Source organism: Cynocephalus volans, chromosome 7 (genome assembly GCF_027409185.1).
Source record: "Cynocephalus volans isolate mCynVol1 chromosome 7, mCynVol1.pri, whole genome shotgun sequence".
In the NCBI taxonomy this organism is placed as follows: Eukaryota; Metazoa; Chordata; class Mammalia; order Dermoptera; family Cynocephalidae; genus Cynocephalus; species Cynocephalus volans.
In genome coordinates, this window is record NC_084466.1 from 33,589,398 (window position 1) to 33,613,004 (window position 23,607).

The following is a 23,607-nucleotide window of genomic DNA, read 5'->3' on the forward strand; positions in this document are numbered from 1 at the left end:
CATACTTAGTCTACAGCATTACTTCAGCCTTATCAAGACCCATCTACTGACTATATCACTGTTTCACTGTCATCATTACCCCTTATGTACTCATTTGCCTTATTATTCTTAGTCATTTATTATCATCAGTCCATTGTCTCTCCCTTCCTCCTTGGCAAAATCCCAACTCTGGGTAAACCAAACTACTCTTATTTCCTGCCTGGACCTGAGCAACTAAATATTGGTAAGAAAAATACACACCTATGTTAATTGGTCTTACTTTGCATTCAAAACAAACCTCAAATGGGAACTGAATAATGTGTAGCAATCCTTCTGCGTGTCCCTAGTAAATTTGTTTTCTTGCTTCAAAATAACTGCTTTATTCTTCTATTTTCTCAAATCTATATCTCACCTCCCTTCTCACTTTTGGCTGATAACCTCACCTCATATTTAATGACAAACTATAAGCAATTGGGACAGTTAGAACATGAATTCTCTCATCTTTTCATCAACGAGTCTCACAGCCCCTTTGTATTTGTTCTCACATTCCCTTTCCTCCTGTGTAAGCCAAAATCTCCCCTTGAGCTTTGGATCCCATTCCTCTCAACTTCTTAGGGACTTTGCTGTCTATGGCTATAATACTCTCTCCCTTCTTCCTCCATCACTAATATATCCCCTCTTTACTATATCATTCCCATTGGCATTCCTAAACATGGTCCCATTTTTATGCTCTCTCCTTTACAGCAAAAGATGAAAGAATTGTCTACATTCTCTGTCTTCATTTCTTCGTCTTTCATTGTCTCCCAACTTCCAGTCAGGTTTCCATCCCTGCCATTTGCTGAAACTGTGCTTGTCAGTAACAGATTACAGTGACTTCCATGTAGTTAAATCCCATAGTCACATCTCAGTACACATCAAACTCAGTCTCTTATTAATATTTTACGTACATGGCCACTGTCTCCTTCTTGAAAAACTTTTTTTTCTTGACTTTTGTGATACCTTATTCTCCTTTCCTACATCACAGGCTCCCTCCTTCCTCAGTTTGCTTTGCTGGTTGCTTCTCTTCCTCTGCTTGCTGGACCACTGCCTTTCCTCCAGCGGTTTTGTTCATGCAGATCTCCTCCAATTCTGTGGCTTTAAATGCCCACTATCTTTTATGCCAGTGACTCAATACCTCCCTTTCTAGACTTGTGCACCTAAAAGTAGGCTTGACATCACAAATGTAACATGGCCAAACCGGAATACTTGATTTCCACCACTCATGAAACCTGTTCCTCCTCTGTCTTTGCCACTTTAGCATATGATACTACGAACCACTGAGTTACTCAAAACCATTTTTTAGATTGGAGAGACATTTAATCTTTGTTGTGGGAGCAAATACATACAAAATACTGATTGCTTTTAAATGTGTTTCTGTTGGGGGAAGTCTTTGGGGAGGAGGGTATCTCAAATTTCCTTAAATAATATGCACAGTTTTATGTCTTAAGCATTGGCTTTCATCCATTTTCAGATGAGTTCTTGACTTACGAAAATATGTCACCACTTCAATAGTAGATACCAGTCCAAGGAGATAAGTCTTCCTTCTTTAGCTAAGCTTCTTAATTTTGAGGTATACAGTACTTTTAGGAATATTGCAGGGATATAGGGTGTGTGTTTGTGTGTTCAGGGGAAACTACAGAATACAAGGGGTCTTCAGAAAAGTTCATGGAAAGATTTGTATTATCTTTTAATTCTGTTTTTCCATGAACTTTTTGAAGTACCCTTGTAGATATGGCATTATCTTCCTGGTACTTAGTTTGGGATTTTTGTGCTCTTAAAATATTTCATAACATAAAGATTAAATTAAAACACACACGAATATACTATAGTCTGGACTTCACATTAGGTTTTTAAAGAAAAAAATAGAATATGCAAAGAAAGTTTATGGTTGTTTGCCATTTGAGACTGTTTAACCAGGAATACCTCACAGGTAAGCATTCACTCCTGGCCGCTGGTAGGAGCACTTTGGAAGAAGAGTTTGAGACACTGTGCTTTGTGGACTTTTTTTTTTTAATCTTTTCAGATCAGTTGAACTGAATGAAGTAGAACTGGGTTTCTCCAGGAGGAAGTTTAAATTCATTCTCTATTATCTTCTCTGTTTAGCTTTCTTAGATTAGTGTTCATAATCAAGGGAGCAGCAAAATGTTTGGAAAGCCAGATTGAGACCAGAGAGCTCTTAGCAGTGAGACTCAAATGATTACCTGTCATCACAAATAGCCATGCATTTGTGATTTCTTTGAGGGTAGGAACCCTTTTCAAATTAATGAATACTCATAGTATCCTGAGGCAGACATAGAGCAGCACACTTGTTTTCTGAAGAAAGTGGTTTGTGGTGTACTGACTCTTCATTTTCTCTCAACTTACTCTGCTTTCCCTTGATCTTCTAGTCTTCTAGTCCCTAGTACAGAAGGGCTCTACACTGGTATTGCTATTATTATAACAGCAAAATATTGAAAATCACCATAAAATGTTTCCCACAGTGAAAATACTATATAAATCAAATGAAAGCTTAAGCATTTCTGTACTGTTTTTGTTTTTACTGTTAAATTTGTGCTATTTGAAAAATATTGTCATCATTTCCTTCTGACAAGTGCTCCAACTAATTGAATGTTAGATATTGTCTTAATAGTAATTAATTCATTCAACAAACCTTTGTTGAGTACCTACTAAGTACCAAGTTGTCAGCTGGGCAGCAGGGATTTAGGAATGAATGAGACTAAAGAAGTTCTTGTTCTCATGGAGCTTCCATTCTAATAAAGGAGATAGACAATAAATATGTAAACAAACAAACATATAATATCAGATATAAGTGCTATAAAGAAAACCAAAGCAACTTCTCTCTTTTCTGTTTTCCCCCTGATAAAACAGCTACACACAGTCAAAATACCTGGTTACCCTGAGCAAGCTACCTAATTTCTTCATGCCTTGGTTTCCTTATTTGTAAAGTATATTTATCCTGTTTACCTCACAGGTTGTGATATTTAAAAAAGAGAGAGAGGATGCATGTGAAAGCCTTTCATAAAATTTGACTGTATAATGTAAGGTATTATTATTTGTACTTGTTTAAATGGAATTGAAGATTTGTATATTTTGTGTATGTCAGTATTTCTGTTAGCCTTGTTTGTTGTTTAGATTATAAACCATTTGAGAATGGGGCTCATGCCTTTTGGATTGTTTTAACTTTCATGACTCTTTGATTTGGGGGAATTTCTAGTAAAATGGCAATGCTTAAGGGTTGGTTGCTTTTACTCTGTAACATAGTGGAATGAATTGAAGAACAGATTCAAGCATCAGATGGATGATTGGGCTAAACGATCTTTAAAGAACCTTCTAATCCTGCCATTTCATAATTCTAAAATAGAAGAATTTGGAGGAAAATTGTTCCAGCCTTAGTGGAACAAAAAGCATTTTCTTTTTGGCCATGAGTGTGGATAGGTCCAAAATAAAACATTTCTAATATGTAAAAAGTTTCAGTCTCTATGAGCAGCTATTAAAGGTATTATGTCTGTTATACATAGGTAAGAAACAATGTGGTCAGCAGAAGCAGCGTTTTTATAAGTCCTAGATACTCCTTTTTAAACACTTACTCTGCTGTACTCTAGAGAAACAGTTTGTTTGCTCTAGATTAAACTACGTTGGGATTCTAGTTATGAATGTTGCTCTGTACTAAAAGTAATGTTTTTTTCCAAAGGTACGTCAGCCTGTCATATGCATCAACAACCATGTATTTTGTTCAATTTGTATCGATTTGTGGTTGAAGAATAATAGCCAATGTCCAGCTTGCAGAGTCCCCATCACTCCTGAAAATCCTTGCAGAGAGATTATAGGTAAGGGCCTGTTTTATATACACATAGGAACAGATTTGAAATAATTTCCAAATAATGTATATTTTGGGGAAGACTGAAGTAGACAATTTTCAGTGATGTTATTTGGTCAACATCATGCTGGGTAGACTAGTAATTTGTATAATGTATATGCAGAGTAACTGAGGGGCACAGGCAGTATGAGAAATGCTAAGAGGAATAAAACCCTAAGAGCCTCATGGAACTTACATTCTAGTAGAGACTGTGCATGTGGACCAAAATATTAATGGTGTAAAGCAGCAGATGCTAAGGGCCAAAAAAAAAAAAAAGGCCCAGAGAGTTCAGGCAACAAACTTCAGCTAGGAACATTATGAAAGGCTTCATGAAGTAGATGGCCTTTAAGCTGGACATTTAAGGATGGATAAAATTTCAACTGAGAAAGATTAGCAAGGGCATTTCATGCAGCAAGAATAGCATTAACTCAGGTATAGATATAGCAAAATACAGAGCATATTTTTGGAAATTACCAGTAGTCTAGTTTGGGTCTGATTACTGAAATAAGACTAAAAAGGTAAATTGAGACATTAGCGTAGAGAACCTTGAATAACAACTAAATGAGGGACTTGCTCCTTGGATGGGAAGAAAGGTGAGGTGGGTGTGATGGTTTTAAGCAAGGGAGTGGTATGATCCAGAGTGTGCTTTAGAAATACTACTTGGGTGGTGATATATAGGTTGGACTGTAGGGGAGAGACAGGATGTGAGTAGGTCAGGTAGAAGGTTTCTTGCCCAGGTGAGGGAGAATGCGAGTCTGGATTAAGGGTTAAAAAATATATTTAGTGTCACACTAATGCAAGAGAGGGGGGAATAATACTTGAGAAGCATTGAAAGAGTCTTTTAAGTGTTTTGTTTTTATTATGCTCATTTATTTCTTTTAGATTGCAAAAATTTAAATGATTTTTATTGTTTTTACTTTAGTGAATCTGTAATTAGCCATCTATAGAAAACACCTTTCAGAAAACTTAAGTAGTCATTGTTATAGTCCCAAATTAGGGAAAATGGACTTAAATCAGATTTTTACAATGGAAATGAAAAGGAAGATATATGCCAGAGAGCAAAAGAAGAACTTGTGGGACTTTGGAAATAAGAGATCTGAAGGAAGAATGAGAGTTGGGTTGGCTCCAAGATTTCTCTCTTGGGTACCTGGGTGAAGTCTAGTAGAGGACTAATTCTCTGCTATGTTGCCTGCTGCAGAGTTAACCTCTCTGTCTCTAGTGTTTTTACCTGCAGAACTTCACTGACAAGTCAAGTCTTTTCTGGCAGAATATGAGCTTTGATGGCTAAAACAACTTGAATGTTTTTTACCCCAGCTTTTCTTTATATCCCTACTCCTGCCTTCATTCATTCATATCTAAGTGATATTTCATAAATTCTCTCAAGTAAAATAGTTCATCCATCCTTGCATTTGTATAGAACATCCTGAAAAAGAAATCTGTGAAATGTCTTTGCTGCCATGGTGCTAAGAAGTACAAAAAAGGTAACCACAGCATACATGAAGAGCTCCCAAGAAGATTCATTTTTGAGGGTATTTCGAACAAGTCATAGCATACATTTAATGCTGTGACTCATAATCTATTGTAACTGGGTTGTTTGAATTGGTGAAAAGACTCAGTCTTTTCAGTTGTGTTCCCAGTTACCAGGCATCTTCAAATACCTTGGTTACAATTAATTATGTACACATACATATATATAGTTTATATTCTTTATATAATCTATTGGTTAAGTATAAATATAATAATCAGTTTTATCATTATTTAACAATTGTCTAGTTTTCAGAATTTGCAGTAGTCCAAATGTAGTAATATATAGCCTTTTCTTCCATTGAGTTTGCTATAATAAGAAATATAGGTAAGTAAACACAATATGATATTTTATTGAAGGTATTTCTTATGGTGTTATTTGATAGATATCTTTTCTCAGGATTAGGATAGAGAAAAGGCCTAGATGGCAGTCCCAAGTGTGTATATAAGGGTAGATATTAAGCTGGAGAATTATATAAAATAAGAAAAAGGTTCATTCTCATTCTGTTCAAGTCAGAATGAAAAATTAGGAATTTTTTTTTCCCTGTAGGAGGAACAAGTGAAAGTGAACCTATGCTAAGCCATGCAGTCAGGAAGCACCTTCGGAAAACGAGACTTGAGTTACTCCACAAGGAGTATGAGGTAAACAGAAATTAAAGTTTAAAATGATGTCAGCAATGAATTCAAGGTAAAACTGAGCACCTCAGTCCTCAGACTTCTTAGAGTAAACACCCAATGACACTTTATTTTAAATGCCAGTTAAAAAAACCTTATTTGATAAATTCTTTTTCTTTTTCCTTTTCCCATTTTAAATAGAGGAAAGGGACTTTTTGTTTTTTTTAAGTACCAAGGAAAGGCACAATGGGATTCCAGAGAAAAGGAACAGATGGAAGCATTTGCTTTTTTAAAAGGTTTTTATTTGAAAATGTGTATTTCTGTAGACATGTTATTTTGTATTTGCCTCCCTGAAGAAGTTGAGACATAAAGGAAAACCTCCTGTGAAAGTCAGTCTGACCCCCACATTCATCGTTTGTTTTCTGCCTATAAATTTACTAATGATTATAAGCCTGATCAATTCTGGTAAAGTAAACGTACCTTATGTCAACTCCAGCACAGATATTTTAGTGTGAAATATTAGCTGTTTTCTAATTATTGTCTAAAGGTGAATGAACTGGCTGATTTGACATGGTGGAGGAATTTTACCGAATAAATTCATGCTAAGGGGATACATATACTTTTGAGTATTAGACATTAAGCCCAGTTGTTGTTTTATGTTGACTAAATGGGGTGTATTATTGATCTCTTCTTTTGACACAAAATATTTTTAAATTAAACTATATACATAAAACTACACCAGCTGCCACAAAAGTTTTTTGAAATGCAGTGAAGTATTAAAAAATGAATAAATGTTTATTCATATATGTGTTTTTCACATACATGAATATATAAACACATAAGTGTATTTGTTTATTTATTAATATATTCAAAGTGATTTTCTTATTTTATATTGCTATTTAACTTGAAATGTACTGTAGTTTAAAATAGTAAATAGTGCTATCTGTGTTAACTCTAAAATGTATTCTTACATACTTAATATTATACTTAGATACTAATCAAATTAGATTTTTGGCATATTGAGCTACTTGAAGATCACTGGCATATTGAGTTACTTGAGGTTTGTTTTCTAATAACAGGATTTTTAACAACCCCAGTTTGAGGTGACATGTATATTATAAATGAGTAAATGGGATCATAGAAAGGAGTTCTAACCCAAAGATTTAGTGATTGGATTTAAGAAAATAAGCTGTTCCAGAGTGGAAAATCTAATACTTGCAATAGTCTTAGTAGTAGTGGAAGAATCAGAATCCAGAAAGCTAAAAATTAACTACAGGTTATTATTCTGAAAGGAAAAGTGGAAGGAAATGATATATGGTTTAAACACTCGTACTTCAAATATAGAAGCAAAAATATAAACATCAAACAAAGCCCTGATAAATCAGCTTGATCAACATTGAATTTTTAATTCACTTCAGTAAAGCAGGTAAACGTGCTTCAAATTTTTGTTCTGAAATGGAGTCCACTTCTCTGTTGGAATTCAAATGACTTTTCTTGTTTTCTGGATGATATCATAAATATAATCAAAGATATGACTTCTTTTATTTTAAAACCACAACTATCATTGAATTAAAGTCAAAGTGGCGTAAATGCGAGTTTTTGTCAGAGTCACAGTACATTTTGAGAACTTAAACTTTCTCCCTACAGAACTTTTCTGCTATAAAAAGAATCTACATGTCTACAGAATTTTGAGTATAAATTAAAAAACATGTTGCTTCAGTTAAGCATACATATGTGTTTAGTGTCTGTGTCTACCTTGTGACTATACAATGCTTTTTCAGGATGAAATAGATTGTTTACAGAAAGAAGTAGAAGAGCTTAAGAGTAAAAATCACAGCTTGGAGTCACAGATCAAGACTATTCTGGATCCTTTAACTTTGGTGCAGGGCAGTCAAAATGAAGAGAAACATCCAGTTACAGATAATCCAAGTAAAATTGACCCAGAAACTGTAGCAGAGTGGAAGAAAAAACTCAGAACAGCTAATGAAGTCTATGAAAAAGTGAAAGATGATGTGGACAAGTTAAAGGAGGTAAGTTATGGTGGTTTTTTAAGATCTATTATGGTTTTTTAAAAAATTCTATATATTTTAAGCACCTTCAAAAGTATAAATAGCTGTATTATCTTGACTTATCATTAGATGATTTATGAGGGAAGGGCAAAATCCCTGGATGAGCATATACGAGTATATGCAATAGGAAAACTTTTTATCATTAAATATCATTAGCTGGCAAGGAATGTTAGGTGATTCCATTTGCAACTATAATTGGAGACTCTATAGTGCTTCTGTTATGAGATTGCATCTTTTAAGGAAGTAACATCAATTTAAAGGATGTGTTTGTTTCCCTCTCTTTGTGGTTTGCCTTAGTTTCTTTTAAACTTATGTCTTGTGTGCATAAAACAGACACATACCCATTTTCATATCTATAAAAGGAAAGGTTTTGACCATGTCTTTTCTAGCCCAACCATTTTCTGATTTTCAAGATTGTAAATAGATAGTTAGAAGCTTAATGACCTAATTCCAAGAGAACAATGAACAGCTGCTTTAGACTACTCCATACAAAAATATATGGTGGCTTATGGGGCTGATTCATTTTTTTCAGTTATTTTTCCATTCATCAAACAAGATAGAGTATAGGTGAAAAAGGCATACTTCTAGGATTTTTCATTCTAGGAAGGGAGATAAGATTCATACCATCAGCACTAGAAGTTACAATCAAGTACTCTCTTGACCAAAGAGCCAAGCCTTTAGCTTAACTTCAAGTTTATCCACAGTGGAGTCTTGTTGTGCTGAGTGGCTATGGTTTTGTAGTACTCAGGTCCACAACCACCCTTTCTATCTATCTGTATTCCCTTAAAATACTGTTTTTGTTCTGAATTACTAAATCCTGCCCCCTGAAATCATTAATGAGCTCCATATGATATTTTAGAGAAGTACCACTGTATATTGGCATTCAGATCCTCAGCGAGGTTAAGTGGCAGAGAAGTGTCTATCTACAGTTTAGTGTAAGCCATCTTCCACATACAAGGTTACTTCAAAAAGTCCATGGAAAAAGTGGAATTAAAAGATAATGTGAATTTTTCCATGAACTTTTTGAAGACCCCCTCTATAAAATAAATGTTTGGGCTCAGAAAAGGCTACCATGAGAGGAAAAAGGGAACTTAGTGCTTCAGAGAAAAAATAAACTACAGACATAATTGCTTTGAGTTTGTTTTAAGTTTGGGGAAGGGTGTAGTTTCTTGGGTATTGATAACCAACAGTAGTATGTTGGTAAGGAGACAAGAGGGCACTAAAGGGAATGACAGCTGGGAAGTTACAGTATTTACCAATCTGTCATGTCCCCTTTAACCTCCCTTGCTCTCCTTGAGCTGTCAGTAAGCTCTATATGGTCTCTTCATAGTTATTAAACTTCATTTAACTTTGGGTCAGTAGTATGGGGATTTATGTAAAAGAAGAGTATATAAAGCACAGTTAGTTTTTCTTTGCTTTTTTAATAGTCACATGTTAAATTCAATATCCAAAGCTAACCTGAGACTTCAGAATTATTTGGGATATTTAATAAGCCTATTTTGGCTGCCTAGTGATGATATTGGGTAATAGGCTATAGACTGGGGCATAAGTGAATAGAAAAACATGGATTGCAGAGACAAAACTCGAATATGAAGTGCAAAATAATAGTATACTATAAATCAAATACTGGAGTACAAAAGATTCCAAATAAAGGACTCCTTAAGCAAGAGTGAAGTTGACTTTTTTCCTGATGTTTCCTGGACTAGAGGCGTTTTGAACCATCATGAGGCTAGTATCATTACCCAATCTTGGTTGACATTGCACAATAGTTAGCTGCAGTCTTCATTACTCTTTTAGGGGCAACAAGTAGGCGGAATTTTGCCCTTTGTAACCTTTACTCACCTAATCCTCCTGAACTTGAAGATGTCTCTGATAATTGAGGAACTAGCTAGGCCATAATGAGAAGTGTTATAGAGCCATAGGACTGGGGAGAGACCTTGAAATGTAGAGATACAAATGAGTTTCTAATTTAAGTTTGTCATCGTGATCAAAAAGCATTCACTAAGTGCCTCTCTATATGGTGCTGTGCTTAAGAGCTTAATTCATTGTATGTATGCAGAAGTGAATGGCTTTCCTCCTATCTTCAGAGGGTCAGTAATGGTATTTATCAGTCACTTAAGGAATTAACCCTCCACAATCCTGGTTGGTGTTTAAAATGAAGATAAGCAGGTGCTCAGAGCCCAAAAGAAACCAGCATAAGTTTAAGTAAGAAAGTTAGGCTTTATGCCCAAAACAATGTCCTCTGTCCTATTGTTCTTGTGATGGTGCATTTGTATGTGATGGGCAAGTAATATAGTCAGAAGTTCTGGAAATTGGTCAAATTTTTGAAGCAGTGGTCAAATTTTGGTTAATGTTCTAGTCAAAGAATTTCCCTTGCCACGTTAGTGAGGTTAGTTTTTAGTCTGGGGACTCCTATTTTGGGGGGAGTAGAATACACAAATAAAACGACTAGGGAATTTAAAGGAAGTAGCTTTTAAGAAGACTAAAATTTAAGCATACTACTTTTCAGGCTGTCCAGAATCAATATAGAAGTAGGTTTTCTAGCAATTAGTGTCTTGTTAGGTAATTTTTAAATAGCATACAATTCAAGAAAGAAAATCATACTTGAGAGATTTGCTTTTTAATCAAGGAAGAATCCGTGGAATTTATTAGAAAATATTGACCCAATTTGAGGGTCTCAGAAGTTGTGAGCCGGGACATTGGGAAAGCCTTTTTGAAGGAAGAAAGCAAGCGGTTTAATCATATTAGATTTGTTATCACTAGAAAAATATTTTTAAGTAGCGACCAAGAAATCAATCTCATATCTCAAGAATTAACTCTTCAGCATTAGTTTGTGAATACTTGCATGTGATATAATGTTACCTTGCCTAGAATATTCAGTTATGTGAAAAAGAAAAACAAAAACACATATATTTGCCAGTAGTATGGTCCCTTAATTACTCTAAGCTACCTAACATAGCTTCATTTAATTTATCTTCTCGGATAGATTTGCAGAGTGCTTGGGGAATATGGATTAAAAATACTTAGTCATGTTCACAGTTTCACAAGTCATTCCCAGTGGTGATTTTAAGTTTCTGAAGGCCATGTTCTAATATTCAGTTTTCTGGTATGATCTCTCTAAAAAATACAGATGGCTCATGTCATAATTTATAAGGCTCGTGTCATAACTTTAAGGAACTTTTGTTTTAGCTTGTACTTAATTATTTTCAATTCTTTTTTTAAGGCAAATAAAAAATTGAAATTGGAAAATGGTGGCCTGGTGAGGGAGAATTTACGACTGAAGGCTGAAGTTGATAACAGATCACCGCAGAAGTATGTATTTTGCTCCCAGAGCAATGTTTCAGACTATGTCAGTGTTTTAGACTACACTGTTGTGATAATGTTTTTCATTTAATTATTTGAGCATCTAGGTTTAAGTAAAATGTTTTGCTGTAAAATTCAAGTGTATACTTTGTGTTGTTGGTAAAATCTTAGTCTCAGTTAAGGCTAATTTTGAAGAAAGGATTTCGTTCTTATCATTTTTCCTTATCTGATTAACAAGAGGATTGTTTTATGTGACCTAAGACCAGGTAAGCCCTTCACTTGGTTTTACGTATAACCGTTTAATAATACTAACAAATCATAGTGAGATTAAGGTAATGCTGTTTAGCTATTTTCTGAGATAAGCTTAGTAATAATTAACATTCAATTATTATTAATGTTAAATATTAACATTCAATTAAGCTGTAATGTAAAACTATTATTATTCTCTATTTACAGAAGAGAATTTGGAGGCAAAGAGAGATTAATTTATCTAAATCTGAACAGCTAATATGTGGTAGAAATTGCATTTGAACTCAGGCAGTCCAGCCCCAGAGGTTGTGCTCTTAACCATTACACTAAAAAGCCTATCTGAAATAGAATTTAAGGCATTGTTCATTGAATTTGGGACTGATTTGAAGGTATACAATTAAATAAGTTTATACTTCCTTTATGATGGAATTTTCATTTCATTCAAGAACATAAGAGATTGCAAGTATTGAACTGCTTAATATTTAATTTCTCTGTTTAAAATTATAAGAGTTGGAGTTAATAGTTGAAAATGAAGAAAAGATGGCAGACAATACTTGAGATTCTTCTTTTTGTAGGGAAATAAAAAGGCAAGTGAGAAGACAATATTGCCCCCAAAGTCAGGCAACCTCTCTGAGGGATGGCATATCAGAACTTCACTCTTTCTTCCCATCCAACCTCTTGACTTTATTTCTTTATAATGGAAAAAGACAAGACAGGAATAAACAAACAATGGAAATTTATACTACCAGAAATAGCTCTCTGCTTGTCATTTGAAAAGGAGGAAATGTTGCCCTCATTAAACCAAGTGTGGTATCACAAAATGGTAGAAGTAAACCATGCTTCTCAAAGTAGAGATAACTAACCAATAAAAAAGCATAGCTTTTACTTTTAAATAGTTCCTTCCCCTGTGCTTTCCAACCCCTTTTTTCTTTCACTTCAGATAATGTCCTACTTTGACAAATTAGTGAAATAAGCTTAGGAAGTGTTGCTCTTATGTGGTGGTTTGAATCTCTGCTCCTGTCATTTATTGGCAGCTCGCCTTGCCAGTCATAGTAATGCTTGTCCATTAGCCATTTCCCACAGCGTGCTGAATGGAACTGAAGCTATTTTGTTTGTAGCTTTTATTTCTTGAAAAGCTGCCCACCAGATTTCAAATTTAATGCTAGCCACAGGATGTGTGTTTTTAAATATCCATAGCTCGAACTGGATAAATAACTGAAGAATCTCACCTGAGGAAACCTGGCCTCTGTCTACTCTCAAAATAAGCAGCCACACATCTGAATGCAATATAAACTTTAGGGTTTACCATCTTTAACTTCCATTCCTTACCTTCAGGGTAAGGGAATGGTTTCACTTTAAAAGCAATTTGAACTCACCCCTATTCCAGATCAATTTGCAATCCATTGAGGTATTAAATGCATTGCATTTGATTTATAGCCTTGTTTACTCTCTGCATCACCAAACCCTAGTGGGATTCAGAGAGAAGCTGAACACGGCTGAAAGTACCCAGATCTGGTTCAACTAAGAGTGCCTATTTGTATGGAAAAGGTTGAGAAATTTCAAGAGTTTAGAAGTAAATGCAAACAAACAAAAATCACCCATTCCATTTTTATTCTCTGGGTTTAGGAAGTGCCTTGATAAATTATTTTACTTTTGTCTACTTGGTTTATGGGTCAAGGTATACATTTTTATACACATGACCTTAGTCTCTGCTGTATCCTGCAAGTTGAGTAAACATATTCTACAAGTCATACAAAAGAGAGACCTTTAAAATTCAGATACTAGGGAAGGAATAAAATTAGAAAGGCATATTAGTCAGCTCAGGCTGCTATAACAAAATAATTAAAAACTGAGTGGCTTAAACAACATATTAACATTTATTTTCTCAGAGTTCTGAAGACTGGAAGTCCCAGATCAAGGTTCGTTAGGGTTGGGTTCTGTATTAGTCTGTTTCTGTTGCTTATAACAAAATACCTGGAATTGGGTGATTTTTAAGAAAATGACATTTATTGCTTATGGTTTGGGAGACTGCAAAGTCCAAAGCCCAGGCAACTCATCTGGTGAGGCTTGTCTTTGGTGTTGACTTTACAGCAGTGCAGGAGTCTCACATGGCAGAAAATGGTAGAGGAGAGAGAGAGAGAGAACATTCAACATTCACTCTCCTTTTAAAGCCCTAAGAACCATGCCCATGACCACCATTATTAATTCATTCACTATGGCATGGTCCTCAGAATCTAATCACCTCTTCATGGCCCCACCCTTCAATTTCCATAATAGGATTTCCCACCCTCAACAGTTACAATGGGGATTAATCTTTAATGACTTTGGGGAGCTATTCAACCCCACTGCAGATTCTAATGAGGGCTCTCTTCCTAGATAACAGCCAGCTGCCTTCTTTTTATGCCCTTTCATTGTGGGGAGAGAGAGTGAGCTCCTGTCTCTCCTATCTCTTCTTATAAGGACACTAATCCTATTGAATTAGGGCCCCACCCTTATGACCTCCTTTAACTTTAATTACTTCCTGAAGACCCTATCTGCAAATATAGTCACATTGGGGGCTAAAGCTTCAACTTGACTTTCGGGGGGGACACAATTCAGTCCATAGCAGAATGTATTTCTTCCCAAGACACTCAAAACAAATATGCTATTCCCTAAAAACTGGACTAAAATCTGGTGTGAACAAAGGGGACTCACAAACATTTACATTGGTCTCAATTAGATAGCACTATATAAAAAGTAATATATTTTATAATATTTTTAAAACAGTGCTGTAATCTTTTTAAAAGAACTTCTGGATTATTATTTATTTCCTCTGCTACTGTTTTTCTATTCTGTCTTTTACCCTCCATTATATCCAATCTATACCTGGACGTTTTTTCTTTCTCAGCCTAACGGTCCACTTGAGCAGTGTGGCAGACGGCATGTTCCTCTAGGTATCAATAATACCCATTCTGTTTCTTGTCAAAAACGCCTTGTCTTAGTAGTAAACTGGTGGTCCAAAAAATGTAGTCTTTTTCTTTGGCTTTATCTATGTAACTACTCTCTGAATTCTTCTTTCTCTTTTAAATTAATTTATTTCATCTGGAGGAAATCACCTGTTTTCCCTAACATGGACTCCCAAGAGAATCAGATTTGATACTCAGAGCTCAAGGGGTTGTGAAATGTCCTTTAGTTTGCAAGGCTAGTATCTGATGAAAACTTAACTCTACCTGCTAGCCCAGAAATACTGAATTTTTTTTTTTTTAACCGAACACTGTACTAGGTGCTTTTAAACTACACAAAATAAATATTCCCTCTGACCCCTAAAGTAGATCAGGTTCCCTTGGTATGATTTCTCTTACTATCTGTACTTGCCCTTCTTAGCACATCACAAGTGCTAATAATTAACATTTTGTGTTATTTTTTTCATGATTTTCTTCTGTTTGAGCTAGGGCTGTAATTGTTGTATTCACTGTTGTAGCTACTACATTTTATTCTGGCTCATATCCTGCTCCTAATACGTATTTGTTGAGTAAATGAATGAAAATCATAGCTCCTGAGACTGAGGAAGCATACGGACAAATTGAGAATGTGATATACTCAATAGGAAAAATGACTAGGTTTCTTCGTTAAACCATTGGTGGGCAGTGCGGGGGCTGCTTTACAAAAAAAAGAGAACTAAGATACATAATTACCAAATGCAATGTGTAGATTTTGTTTGGATACTCATTAGTAACAAACTAATTGTCAAAAGACGTTTTTGAGGCAGTCAGGTAAATTCGAACATGAAGTGGGTATTAGATAATACCAAGGAATTCCTGTTAATTTTGTTTAGGTATTGTGGTTATTTAAGAAAATACCCATTTATCTTTGTTCTTTTGGCCAGCTGTTACCATAAATTGGGTGGCTTATAAACAACAAATTTATTTCTCACAGTTCTGGAGGCTGGAATGTCTAAGCTCAAGGTGCCAGCAGATTTGGGGGTGTGGTAAGAGCCCACTTTCAGGTTCATAGATAGCTGTCTTTTTGCTCTGTCCTCACATCACAGATGGGGCAAAGGAGCTCTGTTGGACCTCTTTTAAAAGTGCATGCTAAAATATGGACTATAGAATACTTTAGCTCTTAGGAGTACTAAGTGGTCCCATCAGTTCTGGTCACCTTTTCTCTAGTAGTAGCCACACATTATGTTACTGCTCAGGAAACACTGTGGCTCCCTTCTCAGATTCATCAGAGCAAAAGTCCTCTATGTAATTTTCACATCTTTCTATTGTGACTATCATCACCCTACTTACATAGCTGGTTAGCAGGACTCCGCTGCATCTACCACCCTTTGTTCTAAGCAGAAAGGCCTATTCGCAGTCTGAGTGTTTAGTGGGGAATGTCACGCATGTCATATCTCCACCTGGTAAGAAACATCAAGAATAGGAAGAAGCTGAAGGGAACAGTCTAGTATTGGATTTCTCTCATTTCTACATTTTCTTGACTTCAATTGCTACTCGTAAACTGTCCCAGGAAAGTGGATGTATTACTCTTTGAGTTAGGAGTTCCTTCATGCTTTCTTAACTTGAAAGGGCATGAAGAATTGATTTGTGAAACATTTGAAAGTTTCCTGCCTTCTCCCCCAGGTCTTTCTATTCAGTGTGCCATTTTTTTGCTCTAGTCCCTGTGGGCAGGGATTGTGCTATGTAGCCTTTTATTGTGAGGCTTTAGCAGAACAACTGTTCTTGCCCTCAGCAACTATCTCACCTTAATAGTATGGGATGTAAAGCACCATGTATAAAACTATAAGTCATTTGTATTAAGCTTGATTATAATTGGGTTAATGGCTTTCCTTTCTATAAATATGCATTCAGGAATGTTATGTGTTCTGTTGTGTCTTTAGTGAGGTCTTTGGATTTGATAATGTCTCCCTGCCTGCAGCTCATTTTACTGCACAGCATCCCCAAGGCTTGTCTTTGTAGACCAATCATCTCCCATACCTTAGCTCCTTTTTGGGGAGGATAGAGACTTTAGATACTCTCTGGACAGTAAGCAGTATTTCCTGTTACTGGTATATGATAAGAAATGTTCTGAAGAGGAAAGAATAGACTTCATAGATTATGAACTGGACTTTCTTCCCTTTTTGCTGTATTTATGTTTCTTGAGCCATCAGAAATAAAATTAAAAATTGATTATCCTGTGGCTTTAACAATGTTTACCTATATGTCAGAGATTACAAAATAAAATCAAGATTTTTGGCCTCACCTTCTCTCCTGAACTGCAGATTCATGTTTCCATCTATCTATTTTGTACCCTCACCAGAGAGATATACCTTAAATTCACCACAAAACATAGTGGTTAGGAACTTAACTCTGGAGACACACTGCCTGGATTCGAATTTCCCTGCTTCCACTCTGTCCCACCTTCCCCTACCCAATTTATTTTTTGCCATGTATAAATCAGATTATTTAGATCTGTTGCTTAAAACTATCCATTGTTCGCCTAAAATAAAATTCAGACTCTTCACAGATTAGTCTATACTTGCCTCTTCTACTTCATCTCATTCTAGCTCCTGCAGCTCATCCTGCTCCTTCTGTTTCTAAAACATGCTGGGTTTGTTTCCCCCATTTAGAATATTGTGCTTGCAGATTTTCACATGACTGTCTGCTTCAGTCACTAGGTTCAGAAAGGCCTTTTCTCATCATTCAGTCTGAAGCTGCCCTTCCCCTTAGCACTTTCTACTTCCTTACTCTGTCTTACTATAAGACCATAATAATAAAATCATGGTTTGGTGAAGCAGTAGAGCACAGTGATTGTGAGCACAGGCTCTGGAGCTCTGGCTCCTTATGACCGAGCACTGGTTCTCCCTACTTACTAGCTCTGTGCTTTAAGAGATGATATCTAATCTTTCTTTATGTCAGTTTTTGTTTTCTATGGAATGGGGATGACAGTACTACCTGTCTTATAAGTTGTAGTAAGGATTAAATGAATTAAAACTTAAAATGCACTTAGAGTCATAGTTAACATTCAACCAAAGTTATAGAATTATTGTCTTCATAGTGCTTATCACTGTCTGAAATTATCTTGTTCCTTTAATTGCTTGACCTGTTTGTTGTCTGTCTCCTTCATTCCAAAGTCTAAGTTCTGTAAAGTAAGGAACTCTTTCACTTCCAAAACCCCTGTGTAAGGCACCTGATAAATATTTGTTGAATAAATAAATAACATTGAATAAATTACTTAACCTCTTGAAGTCATCATTTTCTTTATGTAAAATGTGGATAATGTGTTATTGTGCAGATTAAAGGAAATAGTCTATGTCCTTGGCACAGTATGTAGTATAAAGAAGGTGTGCCGGTAGGATGGAGGAGTGCTTTTTGTGTCTAAATAAGTGTATTCATTATCCACCCTCCCAATCCCATGCAAAAGGTTATTTATCCTCTTGCTTTGTGTCTGTCCTTCTTAATGGTTGCCTAGGATAAAAACCTCAATCTTTGTATGTTTCTCCAGCCCGTCTCCTCACCCCGTGTCTGATTTATTCAGTATGTTCTCTCTAACCTATCTCTTTTAAAGCCTCTGTCATCCATCTTCTCATTCCCATTAGTTTAGATCTATATTATTTTTCACTTAGTCTATTGTAACAACCTTCTGACTGCATACCCTTCTTTTCCATATTGAACCCTCAAGTTATCTGCTTTATTGTTGCCTGAATTCTAGAATATAACTTTGATCATCTCACTTCCCTGCATTGCCTGAATATTAAAGCCCAGACTTCTTAGTATATTATATAAGGATCTTTATTATATGACTTCAGCTTAACCTTCTTGCCTCTTCTCTAGCCTCTGTCTTCTTGTGCTCTGCTCTGGCTATGCTGAATTTCTCATTGGGCCCACATTCGCCATGTTATGGCATGCTCTTACACCATTGCTCATGCCTTTTCTCTTGCCTTCTCTGGTCCTCCCCATTAGCCTCTATTTTTTTATTCTTCCTGGTTAATTCCTACACATCCTTTGAGATTTAGCCCAGTTGTTGCTTTATCTGTGAGGTCCTCTATAATTTTCCCGGAGAGAGGGAGCACTTTCTTGTTGCTCTTCCAATCATTCTTATACTCTGTTGTTTTAATGATCATGTTGTGTGTTGACCAGTACCATGACTATTGTGCTCAGTTAATCTGCCAGCTGCTTGGCACTAAGATATATATTTTAAAATGTGTGCAGTGTATACTTATACAAAATATATTTACTCATATTATGTGTGTGTTTATTTTCTTTCTCTGGGGCCTGGCAGAAGGAAGGAGTCCTTATACTCAAATGTGCTATACTACCATTTGGAGGAAAGTGACTAGGGTGTTAAGATTTTGAATTTCCTTGAAGTTTAAACTACACAGGTTTTAAGACAGCAGGAAGTCAGAGATCCCTAGCACTTTCTCCAAATGAGGAGAACAGGGGATTCTCTGAAGTTTTCCTCTTTAATTTACGCCAGAGATTGGGAGTTAGAAACGGGAATGGAGAAGGTGATATTTGGGTTTGCCTGACTCTGGTCCTGAGTTTCTTATCTGAGTCACTTTACTTGTACCTGATTTTTCTGCCCTTACCAGTCTCCATGCTGACTCTAAGCTGTGGCCCAGTTCCAATTCACAGGTCTGCTCTTCCTAAACTGTGTCTCAGGACATGTCATTGCCACTCAGACCTGCTTCTCACCAGCACCGCTGGTCTGGCTGGCTTTGGCTGTTGTCCATTCTTGACCTATTCTGGCCTTTTTTGTTTCTCACAATTCTGCAGTGATTCCTGTATTTGACCCCAGCCTGATCTGATGACTGATTCTGCTATGCCCTTTGGTTTTCCCGGAAGGGGAACTTGTAGACTGTCAGGGGAGTCTGATGATACCCTGGGGCCAGACTGTGACAGCCAGTTGTGCTCAGGCCCCTCAGCCGCCTGAGGGACCCTTCTCTGGATATTTGGCTAATTGGGGATAGACAGTTACTGCAGTTTTCTGTCACCTCGGTCTTTATTGTATTGATAGATATTTTAGGAGCCTGTAATGCATGCTAATGAGTAAGCAATAAGGTCGTCAGAGAGATGAACTGCTTGAGAAAAGGGATAACACTTTCTACTTCCTTTGTTTTCCTTCTTCATAGCCCCTCAGCACACATTAGTCCTCAGTAACTGTCAGCTGAGTAATAATTACAGGGGGTGCTGAAACACAGTGGGGTTTTTTTTGTTTTATTTTGTTTCAGATTGTTCCTCATGCTGAGAGAGAAAAAGAATTTTGCTAAAACAAAAAATGTACAGACAGATACTAATGTAGAGATTTTTATCACTTAACACCAGTTACCCTTTTTTACAATGTTGAGATTTTATTGTTATTGTTAAGCTTATTATATTTTGAGAAAAGATATGTTTTTTTATTCCTCATAGAAATGTAAAAAGATATGAAATAGGATATCTTAATGTTCATTCCTTCCATGAAAAATTAGGATCCCTATTGATGTCATACTAATTTGAGGCCAACCTTTTTTTTTTGGAGGACAGGAAATTAGGGCATTTCTGCATAGAATTCGAATGAAATATATGTATCAAATAGAATGGATTTTATTTCACAATAAAATGATTATTCTATTTTCACAGGCAATGTGGAGAAAGTAGTACTTAGAGTTAGGCATCCTATTTTGAGCAACTTTCCCCAGTGTGCTGCCCAGAGAGAAGGAAATAAGCCTTGGAAATGGAGGCTAACTAGTTGCAGTTTACAAACAAAGGGTCAAGTCCCAGTCCACAAAAGCAGGGAGGGAAAGTGGCCAGTATGAAACACAGTTTGGTTCTGTGTTTCTCCTTAATACTCCTGCTGACCCTGTGAGTCTTAGTAGAGACTTACCACAAAAAGAACTAATCTGTTCCTCTTCAATTCACATATGTTGCTCAACACTCAGGTTTTTATTAAGAATTTTTAGGTGTATCAGCAAGAAATTCAACACCCCAATTTTTAATTACAAATGCATGGTTAGATAAAATAAACACACAAAAAAAACTTCCTTTAAAATTGTGTTAATAATATGACCTATTATTCTTAAATCCTACTCTCCATTTGAGAGCTTGCAAAGCAGGATCTACCTTGACTTTTAAACAGTACTTTTGGAACATGGGAGGAGAAGAAATTAATGCTAGGGCCTAATTCTCTGTCTGGTTCCTCTGTCCACATCAGCTTTGTCTTTAAGAGAAAAATTGTGGCATTTCATATTCTTCAAATATTAAAGCACTTTCTGTTTTGTGATGAAACTAAGATGCAACATACATAACTTGTATTTTTTTATTCCTCAAAATTAAACCATGAGACAAGTAACCTATGTGATGTTTAGGCCCTAAAATTTTGTGTTTATAATTTTATGCATTTCATGTACAAAAACATCTTATTCTTATAGTTGATGATGCCTGCTGATTGTGCATGAGGTTATCTATACTAGTGTAGAAAGTATACACGATCAACTAGATAACTTGTCTAACTTAATTAACTAGATAACTTATCTAACCAGGTAAGTTATCTAGTTGATTGTGTATAATTTCTACTCTCACCACATTTAAATACAGTGCTTTCAGTAAAGGGTTCTGGTTCAGATTTAGTCTTTATGTCTCTGACATAAAATATTTGGGTTGGCACTCACCAGGGTCATCTGTCTGTGCTATAGTTTCCTACAAGGCCACTTTAATAAATGATCTTTAGCAGTTTCAAAATATTCTTGAACTTGTGCCTAGAACATAGTAGTTTGGTAAATGTTTATTAGCTTTGTGCATACATATCTATATATCTTCCTATGGTCGTTTTCTTATTTCTTCATGTTTTTATTTTTATTAGCAAATGTATGCATTAATAAATAGCACAACAATGCTAGCCCATTGACTGTGTATACAGATTTTGTGCTCAGGAAACATAGCTCGTATTTTGATATGAAGTAAATAGGTGCTGATATTATTTAAGAAGGGAGCTCATGTCCAAGTACTTAATATCGTTTCATATGTGGCTTTGGAGTCAGAAAGACTTGGATTCGAATCCTGTTCCTGCCACTTAACCTGCTGTGTAACCTTGGATTTTTTTAAACTTCTCATTTCTAAGCTTTAAAATAAGAATAACTGATTTTGCTTCATAAAGTTGATATGATAGTTAAATGGGATAATATATATCAAGCATATGGCAATGTGCTTGACACCATGTAAACACTCTATAAACTCTGGCTGCTTCTATTCTTATTGTCATCATCATTGTCAATAGTAGTCATTTATACTACTGTAAAGATTTATTTGTTGCACTTACGCTTGGTAAGTTCCAGCCAGAAGTTCACTTTCTTTTTTGGTTTTTTGGATGGTGGGCTAGGGAACAGAAATTTTCCATCTTGAGTTTTCAGGAGGGAAGAATTTCTTCCTGTTCTCTTTCAGTATGCCTCACGTTATTTAATATAATGTTGTGGAACCAACATGTGTGACTAGGATTGGCCATAGACAGTACTTTTATAATTAACAAATTCTCTAGGAATGTAGCATTTTCATAACTGAGTGCTTAATTTTAAAAAGAGAAAACTCTTGAGGAAGCATTGGCAAGTCATACGGCTCAGCAGCAGATAAAAATGGGCCAATTCCCAAAGCTTCTCTAGTAGTTTCAAGACAGAATTATTCTCCCCCTCCCTCCCAAAACATGCACAAGGATGAAATAAATATGGGTAATATACAAACAACCCATAGGAAGCAGGTGAGAGAAAAAGAATGCCAGGGACTTGAGCCCTCTCCTCCACCAGGAAATTCAATTTTAAGTTCCCTATAGTTCTGGTCCTTCCTGTCCTCTTTCCCTAAAATGTGTCCTGCCATCCACCCTACACAAGGACCAGTACAGGGACCTCTCCTTTTTCTTTCTACTCCCATCAAAACTTAGAATCCTGAAGACCTCATGTTACAGGCTGCTCACTTAAGTTATGTGTAGTCACAAAGAAGAGTTTTCAAACTCAGGAAATCCTCAACTGGTAGATTGGGCTTCAAGAGAATATGCTTAGGAAGGGGAAAGGAACAATGGAACCTCTTCCCTCTGAAACTTTACCTCTTTGTGTGTTTAAAATAAGGAAAATACTTCCTAACATCTCTGAAAGTCAGGGAGTGAGAAAATACACAGTACAGCTATGTAAACAGGTAACTATGATAAAGTCCACTTTATGAATGGGTCGTTTTTTCTTAGGGTAGGTGTGGTAGCTCTTTAAAGGAAAAAATTTCAGACTCATGTAAGTTTATTTGGTTTTCTCCCATATCAATCATTACTTTAATATAGGGAATCCTTGCTTTGCACAGTGGTACAATTTAGCTTTGCAAGCTAAAAGAATCTTACTAATCAATGGGAAAAATCACAATTGTTCGATGATCTTTAATAATTTTTCTCAAAACATTACCTTTTACCGACAGTTATAAATACCTGTGGATATGTAAAAACAAGAAATTAATATTTACTTAGTGAACTGATTTGTTACTGTTCACGATGCACATGTTGTTTATGTAGTGCTTTGTGAACTGAAAAGCTTTATGTAATTACTCACAGTTAATATAATGTGGTAACTGAAATTTGAACCATGTTGTCAGGTGACTGGTATTACTTAAGTAAACCATAGTAACTGAAATTTATGCATATTGGAACTATGAAAAGCGAGGACAGCAATGTGTTAGATAAGCCAGACCACAAAAACTGGTCCAGATTCAAAGACTGCTTTTCCTTTGTTTCACTATTATCTCAGCTAGCAAGTAAGGAAAAGATATAAAATAAAAGGTTCTTGAGGAGGCAAGTGGGCTCACTTCCCCTGTGTCCCTTTTGTTCCTCAAGAAGGTGTTTCTGAAGTTTAGTAGTCTTGGCAACTCACTGGCCTTGCTGCATTTATCCCTTTTATTGGGGTTGCCATTGAGAACCAGAGAAGCGAAGTGAATTGCACAAGGTTTCACAGCTAAATAGCAGCATAGCACTAGAGCTTAGTTCTTTTGATACTCGATGTTGGTATTT

The 23,607-nt window shown here is 35.9% G+C and overlaps 1 protein-coding gene across 2 annotated transcripts in view; it reads left to right on the forward strand.

Moving 5' to 3' along the window:
• OBI1 (ORC ubiquitin ligase 1) overlaps positions 1–23,607 on the forward strand; it is a 37,904-nt gene that overhangs the window by 8,297 nt on the left and 6,000 nt on the right. The window contains exons 2-5 of one of the 2 annotated variants that reach the window (XM_063102938.1): positions 3,710–3,845; positions 5,949–6,040; positions 7,795–8,043; positions 11,306–11,394. In XM_063102938.1, the coding sequence (XP_062959008.1) occupies positions 3,710–3,845; positions 5,949–6,040; positions 7,795–8,043; positions 11,306–11,394 (566 nt within the window). The remainder of the gene's footprint in view (positions 1–3,709; positions 3,846–5,948; positions 6,041–7,794; positions 8,044–11,305; positions 11,395–23,607) is intronic. The other variant, XM_063102939.1, reaches the window with a different exon arrangement.